The following is a 15,168-nucleotide window of genomic DNA, read 5'->3' on the forward strand; positions in this document are numbered from 1 at the left end:
GCTGTGAAGAGGCACCATGACCATGGTGTCACTTCTAAAATAGAAACGTTAAATTGAGGTGACTTACAGTTCAGAGATTAGTCCATTGTCATCGTGGTGTGACACAGTGATGTGCAGGCAGACATGGTGCTGGAGAAGGAGCTGAGAGCTCTACAGCTCCACTTGCAGGCAACAAACAGGAAGTCAGCCGTGACACATGGGGAGTAGCTTGAGTATAGGAGACCTCAAAGCCCACCCCAACTTCCTCCAACAATGCCACACCTCCTAATAGTGCCACTCCCTTTAGGGGTCATTTTCTTTCAAACCACCACACCACCTCTCTATCCCTGAAGGTAATCTTTTAATGCTGCGTTTAAGGAAAGAAAATGTGTAGGTTTATTTATTTATTTTTAAATTTATGTATTTATTTTATTTTTTGAGATGGGTCTTGAATTCCATCTTGGCTTCCTGGAATTTTCGGAGGCAATCTGTAACTTTCACTCTCTTTGCTTTTCCTGTGGCCCCTGGGCAGAGGCTTATCTCTAGGAGAAGAGAATGTACCAGTCCTCCCAGGGTGGCTGGGAGTCAGGAAGCCCCTGAGGGGTTGAAGTAGACCTTCAGGTTGCAGGCTCCCGGTGGCTTGTTCTTAACTCTTTAGGGGAGTCTGACGGCAACTTTGGACACACTAAAGTTCTCAAAGTGAAATACAACTCTTTAAGACTATTAGCTATGTGTTTCCTTATGTTAGCTTGGAAACTGCACCAAGTTTAAAGATGGGCTGACCCATTTGCCTTTGTGGTAATGGTTCATTAATCTCTAGGCTCATTTAATTTTCTTTTCCTCCCTGGCTCCCTTAACTAGCAATTTGTTCTCTTTTAGGCTAAACACACACACACACACACACACACACACACACACACACAAACTATATATATATATATATATATATATATATATATATATATATAGAGAGAGAGAGAGAGAGAGAGAGAGAGAGAGAGAGAGAGAGCCTGGAGCATGCAACATTTTGCCAGAATTCCACCTCAGTTTGCCAACACAAATTGTAACCTGGAAGACAGTAGGCTGGAAAAACAAAAGGCCAAGGGTAGCGGTTTATATTTACTGATCACATGAATCCAAATGCCGGATGAGAAAACTTCATGATCTGTCTTTCCGTCAGTTCTCTCGCTGGGTTTCTAGAAATGTAAATGCTATTGATCACAGTTCCTTGCCGGTCAAAGGCCAGTTTGCCTTCTAATCCAAATGAGAAGTAGCCTCTCTTACCAGGGCAACTATGAATTTAGGTCTCTGCCTATCAAAACCACATTCACTCAATTTAGTTAAAAATTACTCTAACATGGACATCTAACACACACACACAAATAAATAAACAAACAAACAAACAAACAAATACAATTGAGAAACTGCTGTTAGAGATGTGGAGGCTTGAGTTCCCTCCAGAGAGTCCAAGGGAGAGAGGTAAGGGAGGAAGAGCTTCTTGATGTCTCAAGGACTTAACACCTAAAGCAATTTTTGTTTGTAAGCTGAGCGTCTTCAGAGAGACTTCACACGACGCCTCTCAGTTTATTAATTCATCACATCTAACTTAGTCTTCACGTGCCTAAGAACAAGCCAGCTTCCCTCAAGCTCCGCCAGCTGCTTCTGCACTCCTCTAAAAAACGTTCAGTGTACAGTTAGTCTAGGAGCACAGAGCCTACTCGATTAGCACTCCGAGTTTGTACTGCGTGCAGGTCCGTGATCAGCACCTAGTCTTTCCCAAGTTCTCCTCCTCAGATTTGGTCCAGAGCAATCTAATCTACCATGTGAAATCACCCTAGAGGCCATCTAGCCATTGGCTACTAGGTAGAATGGTTCTCCTGATAGTCCTGAGGAATGCCCAAAGCCTAGAGATGTGCTCTAACTGCCTAGCAAAGCATTCCACCCCTCCCCCCTACTAGCCTTTCCACATTCACAGAGTGGAAAAAGTATGCAGACACATGCTGGTAGATTTCCCTAGCCGTAAATATATCTAAACTCCTTTTCTTTGTTTTTAAAAATTAATATTATCTTATGTGTATGATCCTTTTGTCTGTGTACCACATGCATGCCCGGTACCTATGGAGGCCAAATGGGGGGCATTAGATCCCCTGAAACTGGAGTTTCAGATCATTGTAAACCACCATGTGGGTGCTGAGAATCCAACCCATGTCCTCTGGAAGAGCAGCCAGTACTCTTAGCCACTGAGCCATCTCTCCAGTCCCTGCTTCCAAATTTCATAAAAAGAAGATTCATTGAAAAACTGCCTCGCTGCAGGAAATAAATTCCTATCTAGTTAATTCAGCTTCACTCCTTTCCAAATTTCTCAGATGAAAAAAGCAAATCACAGTGCGAGCTGTAATACAGTCCATTGTTAGCAGGTCCAGGAGAACATGTTTAGAGTGTAAGCCACACTCCAAATAAAGAGGTGACCAAAATTGGAAGAGGGTGTAAACCGGTGTCTTGGATTCTCAGAATTGGGTACAGGGAATCAGGGTGAGTTGACAGCCCAGTGCTCAGTTTTTCAGTTATAACTGTGGCCCAAAGAGCAACACATCAGACTAACACCTTCTCCCAAGAAATTAAATAATCCATCACTTACGAGCCCCTGCTCCATGACAAAATTCCAGAAACCAGTACAGCAGCTCCTTGTATTTTGCAGAAAGCACCAATGGGCATTTTTTTTTTGGGGGGGGGGGTGTTGAGACAGGGTTTCTCTGTGTAGTTTTGGTGCCTGTCCTGGATCTCACTCTGTAGACCAGGCTGGCCTCGAACTCACAGAGATCCACCTGGGATTAAAGGGGTGCGCCACCACCGCCCAGCTTCCAGTGGGTAAGTTTTAACTGATGGCCGTGACTGTGCAAAATGAACCCAGCATCCAAGTACTCCTAAGATGTCATCTGCATCTCCCTGACACTAACCACTACACTATCTGCAACTCAGAAGGGAAGTGGGTACATGAGACTAAAATGTTCTTCCGGCAGCCGTACAGTTACCCCGAAAGGAGACAATCACAAACCAAAATACTCAGCAGGCTCTAGAAAAGCACACACAGACACAGCACACGACTACTGACAATCCTAATGCAGCCTGCAGTTTACTGAAAAGCTGCCCACCGCAAGTATGCAAATTTGGGACAGAACAAAATCAATTAAAAACAACCGACCCTATAAAACAGTCATTCATTCCAAGTTTTAGGAAATGCTAGTTGAGACCATCTAGTTCATCTGTGTCTTTTTTTTTTTTTTTTATTTAGACAAGATCTCATTATGTTGCCCTAGGTGACCTGGAACTCACCGGGTAGACTAAGGTAGCAAAGATCTGCCTGCCTGCCTCTGCCTTCCAAGAGCTGGGATTAAAGGTGCATGCCCAACATCAATAGGCACCTTTCTTTCTTCCTTTCTTCCTTTCTTCCTTCCTTCCTTCCTTTCTTTTTTTTTTTTTTTTTTTTTTTTTTTTTGGTTTTTCGAGACAGGGTTTCTCTGCGTAGCTTTGCGCCTTTCCTGGAACTCACTTGGTAGCCCAGGCTGGCCTCGAACTCACAGAGATCCGCCTGCCTCTGCCTCCCGAGTGCTGGGATTAAAGGCGTGCGCCACCACCGCCCGGCCCTTCCTTTCTTTTTTTTAGAAACATTTTTTTCTTGGTACTAGAGTTTGAACCCAAGGCCTCATAAGTATTAGGCAAGTATTCTATTATTGACACTGACACTTTTGTGTTCCGTTGTGGGTTTTTGTTTGTTTGTTTCAACTTCTTTTCTTTTTTCCTCTTTCTTTCTTTCTTTCTTTCTTTCTTTCTTTCTTTCTTTCCTTTCTTTCTTTCTTTCTTTCTTTCCTTTCTTTCTTTCTTTCTTTCTTTCTTTCTTTCTTTCTTTCTTTTTTTTTTAATACTGGGTCTCTCTATGTAGCCCTGGCTGTCCTGGAACCTGTTATGTAGTCCAGGTTCAAACTCATGGAGATCCTCCTGCCTCTACTTCCCAAGTGGTGGTGGAATTTCCTGGCAACTTTTATTCTTAACAGAAATAATTACAGCCTCTCCCTGTTACCCCTGAGAGACTGACCACAAAACCTGATACCACGTTTTTCACAGTAACCCTCTGTGAAAGTTGTGTTATTGTCCCCATTCTCCAGGCAACAAAACAGAGCATTCAGCTTGTTTCCAGTTTGCTCAGGTTCACACAGCTCTGGAGGTTTAAAGTCATTTAGGCTAAGAGGCACAGAAGAGGACCAATTAGACATTCTAAGGGGAAAAAGCTGTCCTGGCCCCGAGAAGGGCCGTCCCACAGCTAATACTAGATGCCACCGCTTTCAAGCTTTTAGCCTATAATCAACCCATATTGAAACCAGATTTCCGGGCGCTCCGGAGGAGAGCTTTGTGATTTTCTAAAGCAGACATGTTTAGTATTTTAGAAGGTCAAACCCCCTGTGGTGCAGTGTTTTTAATAAAATCAGTTGAACAGAAATTAGAGACACACCAGTCAATTTCTAGGAAGCCTCTGAGCCCTCCGAAATAAGAGAGGAAAGAACATGAAAGACAAAATCATGTACGGATCAATTTCTTTCAAAAGGGGTAGGACTTCAGGGGTTGAGATACAGAAACATCATGACAAACGGGCCCATTTGCGTCTGGTCTGAGCAAATTTCCACTTAGAAGGGAAAACTACTTTGGGGAGTGCTCAGTGTTGTTTTAAGCAGGGCCGTTCTGGGTAGTAGTACAGTCTTACACAGCCGCCTCAAAATAAGCACACGAACCTCTAAGAGAACAGTGAACTAATGAACCAATCATCACACCATTCTTGGATCACCAAAGCAGATAGGCAGCCCTGCCTCCTGCTGTGAGCACGCCACTCTCACAAGGGAAGCCAGAGGCCCGTCCCTCCGTCTGCACACAGTGCTCAGCAACCCACAAAGCAGAAAAACCTGTGCTACTTTTCATTGACAGGGCACGCTGTGCAGAGATCCGACCCGTGAAGACAAATGTAAACACAGGATTTGCTCTTAGGAAAGGGGGGGTTATGTCATGTGGCTAGAACTGGGTCCCCAGAGAAGTCAGAGGGGCCAGGAGTCCCTACCCACAGAACAGACTGGGGTAGACTCAGAAAGAACAGGAGGCAGGTCAGTGAACCCAGAACCCCAAGTCGCTGTGCTCAGCTTCGGGGAAGCTTTCACACTGGGCAGACCCAGGCCTTTCTGCAGGACCGTGTGCAGACGGCGGCAGAGTGTTCCAAAGCTCAAGATTTCCTTCGTTGTTTTTTCCTAATGAGCTGCTGAGTTGCTAATTCATTCAAAGTCGCTTGAAGTTCATGAACAAGGGGCAAATAGAGGAAAATGTGTCTCCACAGCACTAATAGAAATGATGACTACTCAAAGTCTTCTGCTGCAACCCTTTAATGCAGTTGCTGGTGTAGTGACCCCCAACCATAAAATTATTTCTATTTCGATACTGTTACGAATTATAATGTAAATATCTGATACATGACAACCCTCCCCCCCCACTCCCCCACCCCCTGTTGAGACCCACAGGTTGAGAAGCACTGACTTAAAAAAAAAAAATCACTGACCTAAGCCAGGGATGGCATTGAGGGACTATACTCTCAGCACTTGAGAGATTGAGGTAGGATTGTGATTTGGGGCTCCCCCTGAGCTAAAACAGAAGCGTGGGGGCGATGGCTGGCCTGGCATGAAGCGACAAAGGAAAGAACAATGTATGAGGTGCACAAGCCTCATCCTCTAAGCAAGTCACTGCAACCTGAGCAAAAGCGGAGGGTAAGGGTGGAAACCTCACCACCTGCCAGTTCTGATCCACCAATCCTCTCCTCTTGCCTGGTTTGAAATGTGAAGTTCAAGTCTTTGATCCTTTGAAATGGCAAACGGGGGTGTGGGGGGGTGGGGGTGGTAAGGCCATAATAGGATGGTGGAGGGTACACATAAACCTGAGTATTTTCCAAAAAAAATTGTCAGGTGTGTGTGGCAGAAAGCCATCAACCTCCCTCCAAAAGCATAAGGCTGCTGTCATTTATTAAGATCGGAGTTTATTCCGGAGCCTAACCTGTTTGGGCTCATCATCTATCGGCAGTAAAATAATCTTACGTATAATCTGGATGTAGTGGTGCACACCTTTAATCCTAGCACTTGGGAGGCAAAGGCAGGTGGATCTCTGTGAGTTGGAGGATAGCCTGGTCTACACAGTGAGTTCCAGGATAGCCAGCGCTACCATAGTGAGACCCTGTCCTGAGGGAGGAAAAAAAAACCTAGGAACTCATTCCTTTACTAGTCATTTCCGCTCAAATTATTCCACGCACTTGGCTTATCCTAAGTGTCCTATTGAAAGTATGCAAAAATACAAAAACAATCTCATATTAAATACGCAGGCTACAGGTTCAATTAAAAAAAAATCAGGCAAACAGAAGAATTGAGGGGGAAAAAACCTGGCAAATTCTCACATTAAAGATAACCAAGACCCATTTTGAGGGAAAGGTCCATAAACAAGGTAAAGACAGTCTTACAGGAGGCAAATGTTACTTTCCTGGCTGAAGATCACATCCTGTCATGTTCTGTTTGGTTATATTAGTAAAAGGGTCATTTTGAGGAGGAAACCTAATAGTTGTGTTATTAAAATGTCAATTTAATGACATTCACCACTGAAACCCTTCTTAAGGATTAAAAAGACATTTAGAAACAGATACTGTAAGTATAATCATGTCTAAAGACCAGGAGCGTTGCATAATAAAGTTTGGCTAATTTGGGAGACAAAATATTTAATTTGGTTCGAGACAAAATAAACTGTCAAAGTAGACAGTGGTTAACTTTACTAAAGACATTCTTCAGTTGGGGGGAGGGGGGCATAGTTAAAAGGTCCTTGCAGGGAGAGTGGCTGGAACTGATAAAACACCCCTTTTGTTATGGCAACTTCAGGAACTCCAGCCCTATCTGGTCTGGCACAGTTAAGTGAAGAATGCTCAGGGCTTAGTGGCAGAGTGTGCGCTTAGCATGCTGGGACCAGAGACAACCCTTAGCACAAACAAAAAAAGCCCTTAGATGAAAACTAAAACCAGGATCATTCTGGAAAACAGTGTAGGTGAGATTCTAGACAACGGTCATTACACAAAGACAATTAATTACGGGTTTGTACAAGGAAGAATGAACAAGATCAAAATGAAGCCAAAACCTGCACCTGAGAGGTCTGAGTAACAGGTCTTCATTCATATAATTAACATGTACTCTCTTACACTTCCAACTCAAATGTTTTGTTGGTTGGTTGGTTTTCTGTGGTGCTAGGGAAAAATCCAACCCAGGGCACCTCCCGCACACTAGACAAGCATTTCACCATTGTGGTACACCACCATCAGCCTCCCCACACCCCAATCTAAGTTTATAATTTAGGAAAGACACCACTAAATTTTCGGACAAAAATATATATATTTTAAAAAATCTTTACAATAAATGAAGATGTAGGAGCTTACAGAGAGCACACTGTTTATTTCGGTCAGTCGCGGCTCCCTGGGATACAAAGAACCCTGGGAAAGTGTGTGCTGAGTCCTCTCTTTGCTTTTTATAATTTTAAAGCAAATTAATCCATTCGACTGTATTTGAGTCTGTGCAAATAATCCTTCAGAAGAAATACCCAAGATTCTCTTTTGCAGAGGTCATTTCGTCTCTCCAAGATGTCTGAGCCAGTTAGTTTGTCTCCAGATAAAAGTGCTCCTGTCCAGCAGAACTCAGAAGGCCTTCAAGGGTTCAGTTTATAGTTCAGATACGACTCTGTCATACGAATTCCAGCTTTCCATGACCACTGTACATGCCCCAGTGCACGAGGGAAAGAATCTTCTCGTTACTGAGCTCTGCTTGCCTCATTTTGTCACAGGTGAGACAGCAGTTCTCCTGCCCGCTGACGGGCACCATGCACTCCAAGTCCAACTTGGCCACCTGCCCCTTCTTAGAGTGGTGTCCGTGAAAACTGTAGTGCAAACGAGAGAGCATCTGCTGCCGCTGATCCTGCAGTCTCTTGTTCTCGCTCCGGAGCATTCGCAGGGCCAACATAATGAGCAAGACTAAGATCAGGCCGCCAGCGATGGGAACCGCGATCACGGCGGCACGGAACCACAGTTCTTTGGAAGAGGTCAGCTCCTGCACCTTAGTGATGAGGTTTCTGCTGCTGTCATGCTGGTACCGGTTTCCTTGTCCTAAAGGAGTATAGAGAAGCCGGTCAAATAAACCTCCCCTAGAAGCAAGCATGAACACAGAACCACTTCCCATAGGAAAGCCCATTTTAACAGCAACTTACCAAGCATTTCAAGAAACGACATGTTACAAAAGTACCCAAAGATGCTTACAGATGCATTTGTTTACAGGCTGTCATTACTTGGATGTAATGGCCTTTTAATGTCCTCAAAATGTTGAAATCACAGGCAAAGCCTATTATGCAGAGACATCTAATGCTCAGGCAGACATAAAAGCCACTCAGTTAGAGATGGTCTTTGCATCCAGCCATGCCCTCCCCCTGGTGTCTCTAATTACATTAACAACCAAATCAATAGCAGACATACAAAGTCGCTGCTGTCACAGGCCTATAGATCAGGCAGGCCCTTGGGTCAGGACAGCTTGGACCCACCTGAGGCTTCGCTCTTGGGAGGAGAGAGGACGTCGTGCAGCCCTCGGTAATTGCACATGTCTTCGTGACAGCATTCCAACGTGGGCATGGCGGGGCCAGAGTGGTTTTGGGCCTGTTTGGCTCGGCAGATGTCTGCTGTGCTTGCAAGTGAGTCCAAACAGCCATGAGTGAGCGGAGAATTGGTGTTCTGAGGATCGAGAAGTCTGGAGAAGCAGGCACTCAGCTCAGACTTACACATGTAACCAGTTGCCACACAGTGAGCGGCATCACAGTAGCATCGGATCTCTCCTGCAAACAAAGAAACTACGTAAGCATTGGCTGAACCCCGGAACTCAAAGGCACTTACTATAGACTTTCAAGATAAGTGTTTACAACGGCAACCCACGAGAACAGAATTGCTCCCAAAGCAGGTAGTGTCCTAACTTCCATCGAGCTGTTAGGAATATATGAAACCCAACAACAGATTTCTGATGAGTTAAGAGTAATGAAAATATGTTGTGGATTGAAGTCAAAGAGTCTCTGCTATATTGTCTTTTGTTATAAGGTAGAATCATGTTACTTATGTGTTTTTACGCTATACAACTACACAACATAAAAACGTCAGGCTTTGGGGGTTTGTCTGTATAAATATTTGATCGGAACTACTGAATTGTTTGGCTTCCCAAAGGACTGAGCCAAGTTTTAAGAGCCTGAGCTGACACCTTATAAAGTTATTAACTAGACACACAACAATCTAGAAACTGCACAGGTCAGGAGGTTTTCAAACTATGAAACTGGGCAGCTATCTGCGATCTCTCTAGAAAAGGCAAACTTTGCCTATAAAGATCCTTTCATGCAGAGGCGCTTTTAGTCCGAACATTGTAAAACAGGAACTAGGCAGTTTACAATTAGTGGTTTGCTTGCCAAAGTCAATTTCTTTCAGCCCAAATGGAAAGTCATAAAAGTGGGGGATGTAAAACTCAAGGGCAACTTCACCTCCCCCCTCAGCTTTACATGTAATTTAACATGTGACCTAAAAGGGGAAACTCAAAACTGAAAATCCTCTGCTGGTTGAAGGAGAAATCCTTAAGGAAACCTCAAATTCTTCTCCAGGAAGTGATTAAAGTTTCCTTTATAACACTCACTTTGTGAGCTGCAAGACTCCGTTAACATCTTGTCACAATGCAAGATTTCAGACTTGGATGTGGACCTGAAAGTTATCTATCACAAGAAACTGAGATGCCCAATGGGGTGAACGCCCATCACTGTTGGCTGCCACAGCTCACGCTACTGTAAACCAAACTAATGCATACGCCTCGTCCCAGGTCCCAATCGGAAGATCTGTCTGGTTACTGAAACCTCCACTCTGACATCCAACACTGAGAGCTGTGGCTTTTCCAAACCTCCCCCCTCCAACCTCACTTCTCTTCCTCCTCCTTTCCGTGAATGCCTGAGTAAGGTGTCTCATTTAATTATCTGTCCAAATTCCAGGCCACCACATGGTGCGCTCAGTTTTCACCCAGGCTGCTCACACTTCAGCTGGAAGAGAAGCCAGCCAGCCCAAACTTTGCTACCCCGGTTGTGGGTCCAGGTCCCTCTCCTGCCTCCTTACTTCAGGAAAGAACCTTAACCCTGCAGCGGTTCTCTGTCTGCTTCTGCTTCTCCTCCTCCTTCCAAGTTCAGCCTACTCTTTGCATAAAAGCACACCAGCAGACCTAAGTGATAATGACTACATATCCCCGGCCTGACAAATTCTATACAGATTTAAAGTAGAAATAAAACAGATTAAAAGTCTACTTTGCGCCTATTAGCCTCGGATTTGGTGCAGAAAGGGAAAACCAAATACAAGTAAAATGCTGCTCCAGTGTTTATGAGCCTATTTAAAATACTATATTTTCAATGACCTAAAACAGTCTTCATAAAATTTTGACAGGTAACTGGGCAAGTTCTAAGACTTTAAAGAAAAATTGGAGCCACATTTCAACGAGGAGAATGGACTTTTGTATTACTGTATTAAAACTATATTTCTGTCATTTCATAAGGTTTCTTCCTGTGGCATGCAAAGGCCAAGAGGAGACTGGTATTTTAAAACAGTGAACAATGCTCTTCTGTTTGCCCCTTTCTAGTTACTGTATGTAGTGATTAAACAGAAATGTCTGCTTCAGTCAAGATGGCTACAGCAGAGGCTGCTGGCTTCTTTTAAATGGAGCTTTTGAAGTCCGCAGCAGTCAGAAATCTCTGATCCCCTAATTATATCATTATCAGGCACATAGTTTCGGTATCTGTGACTTCATGTCAGCCCCAGTCCCTCCCTGCTCTGCCTGCCTTTGATAGGGCCAGGAGGCTCCCCTCCGCAGGCTGCAAGGGCTGTTATTTAGGGCTAATTACACCCTTCCTTCCAAAATAAATAAATACTGTAGCACCTCATCCTTGCTGGGCTGGCTTATCCTTTAACCTCAGGCCTGCTACATGGCAATTAGAGGAAAGTGTGTTTGGGGGTGAGGGTCAGAGACTAAATAACGCTTCCCATTAAAAAAAAATGGGTTCGCAGAACAGGAGGTAGAGTCCTGGTAGGGGTGAAGGGAGCCTTGAAATCTAGGAGTTAAGAGAATTTCCATCTAAAAGGTGAGCCCTGCTGGAAAGAAAAAAAAAAAAAAAGACTATTTTTCCCTCCTTTTTCCAGCAGTGTCTGTAAAAATACGGAGTGGGAAAGGGGGCGGATGACAGCACCTACTCCTCCCAGTCAGTTTAGAGCAGAGGACACACTTCAGCCACCTCACACTCCTACATTCCCGGGAAGACCTCACACTCCTCGGTCCACAGATATGCACACTCCGAGACATTCAGACACGCGAAGAGACACACGGCACTAGCACTCACTCAGAAATAATCAGACGCATATGCAGATATTCAGAAGCACGAAAGTCAAGAACACAGACAAGCCCAGCTCAGAAACAGACATCGGTCAACTTAAGGACACTTGTAAAACACACGCGCAGACATCCAAAAACACACAGAGACACTTAGTGGCACTTTCAGGGTCAGGCACCGAGTAAAACCAAAAGAAACTCCCGGCCGGCCCAGTTGGGATCTGTATTTTCTCGGGGCCGTCCCGTTGTGGGATGTGAGCCCAGCAGCATCCGGCCACCTCCTGGCCCCGAAGTCTGACCGTCCTTTAACGCGCCAGGCCCGGGGCAGTGGAGAGAAACGCGGCAAAGGCGCAGGCGGGAACCTCGCCACCGCTCACGAAGCCCGACGGCCAGCCCCGCAGTCCCGGCGCTCAGCCCCGCGGCACTCACCTTTGGTGAGCAGCACGGCCATGGCGCAGAGCTCCAGCTGCAGCCAGATGAAGATGTAGCTGGAGTGGCGATCCATTGACGCCCCGCGCCCCCGTCGCTCCGGGAGCCAGGCGCGGCTGCACTACGACCCCCGGGGCGCGCTGCGCACGAGCCCGGGCGCCGTCAGTGGCGGGGCGGGAGCCGGAGCATGGAGCGGGACCAAGACTACCGAGGACACGTTCTCGGCTCCGCACGCTCCCCGGAGGTCCTTCCCTCACCCCGCCACCCCGTGCACAAGCCGCGAGAAGCGGACGCGCGCAGGACCCACCCGCAGCGAGCAGCAACTGCACCGGCCAGAGAGCCCGCGTCCGCGCCGTAAATAGTGCCCGGCGCCGGGAGACGGCCAAGCGCGGCCCCGCCCTTTGCCCCACCCCTGCTCTCTGATTGGCCGACGCTTCCAGCCCTGCGGCCAGGCAGCAGGGGGCGGGGCCAGACGCGAAGCCGAGCGGACCTGCCTCCCGGCTCGCCCTGGCGCCGATGTCTAGCACTACGGACCCGGCTGCAGCGCTCCCCCTAGCGGACGTCTGCTAGCGCAGTCTCAGGGGCGCCGCGGAGCCCCGCTTCTTAGGTAGCCTCTGGCTTTGCCACAGACCCTCCTACTGCTCAGTTTCCTGCCAGCGGCCCCCAACACGTGGCTTCGCTTTTGTCCCACCTGAACCCTACAAGGGACGCCACACTCTCAGTGGTCATGTACAGGAGTCCCCCAGAGAAAGAAGCTATGCCCCGGCTGCCGAGCCCCGGATCCCCCAGGGACCCTGACCATACCCAGGCCACCGATCCTCGGAGCTCCACAGGGACAGTGGTCATGCCCCGGTCACCGAGCCCCGGAGCTCCATAGGGACAATGGCTACGCCCCAGCCACCCACGCTCGGAGACCCCCAGGGACAGTGGCCTTGTCTGGACCCCGCCCGCCCGCCCGCGAGTGGTCGAAAGCTAGGAAGGGGCAGCCCGGAGCTGGAGTCTGCTCTCTGTCGGCTCCCTGGCTCCCCCGGGCGCATCCGCCCTGAGCCGGCCGCCTTGTGATCAATAAAGCCCAGACAGACAGACTGTTGATCAGTAGGAGCCGCTGGGTTCTCCGGGGTAGACAGGGGACCGGGAGCCTGCTAGAGACACTTAACGAAAATTAGCAAATCCAAAAGCACCCGGCGCCAGCTAGACGACACTGGCCGAGACTCAATTAACCACCCCCCAAACAATCGCAGGCAAACACACCCGCTGACCTGATCAATATCAGCCCCACAGCGATCTCTTTCCTGAGATACTAAGTCATTTATTAGGGCTTGAGGGGCGGCCTCCCCAACGAACCTAAAATGGAATGGGATGCTGTTTGCTTGTCTGAGGGGAAATGGGCTTAAGGATTTTATTATCAAAGGGAATGCTCTTTTACGTCCCCTCCCCCAAGCAAAAGTAAACCATCTGCAAGATTCACTTTTAGGGTCAGCCAACATTTAAAACGATGAAAGATAAAAGTCAGGTCATTTAGAATGGGAGGGCAGATGTGAAAACTAAGAAGCTGGGAGACCGGCCTCGAGCTCAGAGGCCTGGGTTCCATGCCAGCACCGTAAAGCAAACAAACACTTAAGGGGGAAAATGTCTTATAGACTGAAAATCTAGGAGGAAGGAGCCTTCTAAACACCTAATGTAATAAATTTGTTGGAAGTCTTCGGAGACATAGGAAGTTAATAAAGCTACCTTCGGAAAAAACGATGTTTTTGTGTGGAAAAAGTAAATAATGCCATAATCTTATACTCTATTATTTTGCTAGGTCAAAATTGCATTTTGAAAGGAGGGAGGGGATTTCACACTTGGAACTTCAGCACTTGGGAAGCTCTTGGGTGGCTAAAGCTGGAGAGGTGGCAAGAGTTGGAGGCCGGCCACCAGCTATGTGGTGAGTTCCATACCAGCCTGGGCTACAGACTAGACCCTGACTCCAAACAAAACACAATATAAAATCTTACAAATTTAAATATAAAGAGGGGAGGAAATTGTCAAATGCACCCTATAATCACACTGTTTAGAAGGTGGAGGCAGGAGAATTGCAGTTTTGAGGACAGCCTTTACTACATATCAAGATGCTGTCAGGTATATACCACACACACACACACACACACACACACACACACACACGGAATGGGGGTGGACTAGGCAAGCTCAGCAGAGGTCTTAGGAGAAAACTGAACAGATAAAGGCACTCAGTAACCAACAGGCCTCTCTGCAAGGATGGCTGGCAGCCCACAGGAAGACTATCATCAGCATTTCCTGGCTGTTCTTGACCATTAGAACTTTGAGGAGTTAATCCAGAGGGCCCTGTGGACCACGTATTTAGGTAATGACATACTCTTTTAACCTTGCACAGTCAATCATTAGCTAAAAGGAATCTTTTAGAGCAGACTCACTCAGCCACTTCGAAGTTCCCACCAGTAGACCAAACTCACACAGAATGTCCAGAATTGCAACGATTTGGACGCCTAGATAATGTGTCACAAGTCAAATAGTGCCACAGAATTACGATGCAGCCTAACAAGGTGAAGACGTCCAGGGAGGGTCTCCTGAAACCAGCAACATTGGGGTTGGCTCCCACTGAGCAAAGACTACCGGAGGAAGAGCACCTCAAGCTCAGAGGACCAGGGAAATTTAAGGACGAACTGAGTTAATTGTGGAGGAAGACAGGGGTGGTAAAGAAGGGATGAGTAGATGGAACTACAGGCAATTCTTTGTGTCTGGGACATAAAATACAGAGCAAGGAACAGACAGAAACCTATTGAGGACTGACTCTGTTTTGTTGCAATAAATACTTCATCAATCAAAGAAGATGTAAGGAAATGTGTAGGCGAATACCAGGTTGTAGTACACACTTCCTGTGTTCCAGTTTACTTCAGTTAATGTCCCCTTTCACACTGGGAGGGACAGCAGGAGCCAGGCTAGGGGACACTGCCTTCTTGCGACAGCCAGTCACACAACCCACAACCTAATTAGGTTCTTTCTTTAGACGGAGATGCTGGCTGGCTGAGCTCTGGAGGCTATTTCAAGAAAGATGCGTAAAAGGAGAGACGTGGGGACAGCTGGAGTCTATCTGCCTGCAGAGAAACAGCAAATGAGGAAGATGTGCCGATAAGCACAGATGTAAATCCCAAGGGGTCTCCAATTACTTGTCTTGTGTGTGTGTGTGTGTATGTGTGTGTGTGTGTGTGTGTGTGTGTGTGTGAGAGAGAGAGAGAGAGAGAGAGAG

The 15,168-nt window shown here is 46.8% G+C and overlaps 1 protein-coding gene across 1 annotated transcript; it reads right to left on the reverse strand.

Annotated features, from left to right (window-relative positions):
* Window positions 1-7,410: 7,410 nt before the first annotated feature.
* Bambi (BMP and activin membrane bound inhibitor) lies at window positions 7,411-12,254 on the reverse strand. The gene is made up of 3 exons (XM_006992168.4): window positions 11,901-12,254; window positions 8,623-8,910; window positions 7,411-8,194 (listed from the first exon to the last, which is right to left on the reverse strand). The coding sequence occupies exons 1-3, from the start codon at window positions 11,974-11,976 to the stop codon at window positions 7,776-7,778; spliced, it is 783 nt and encodes a 260-aa protein (XP_006992230.1). The 5' UTR covers window positions 11,977-12,254; the 3' UTR covers window positions 7,411-7,775.
* Between the last annotated feature and the right edge of the window lie 2,914 nt (window positions 12,255-15,168).

This window comes from Peromyscus maniculatus, chromosome 5 (assembly GCF_049852395.1).
Source record: "Peromyscus maniculatus bairdii isolate BWxNUB_F1_BW_parent chromosome 5, HU_Pman_BW_mat_3.1, whole genome shotgun sequence".
NCBI classification, from domain to species: Eukaryota; Metazoa; Chordata; class Mammalia; order Rodentia; family Cricetidae; genus Peromyscus; species Peromyscus maniculatus.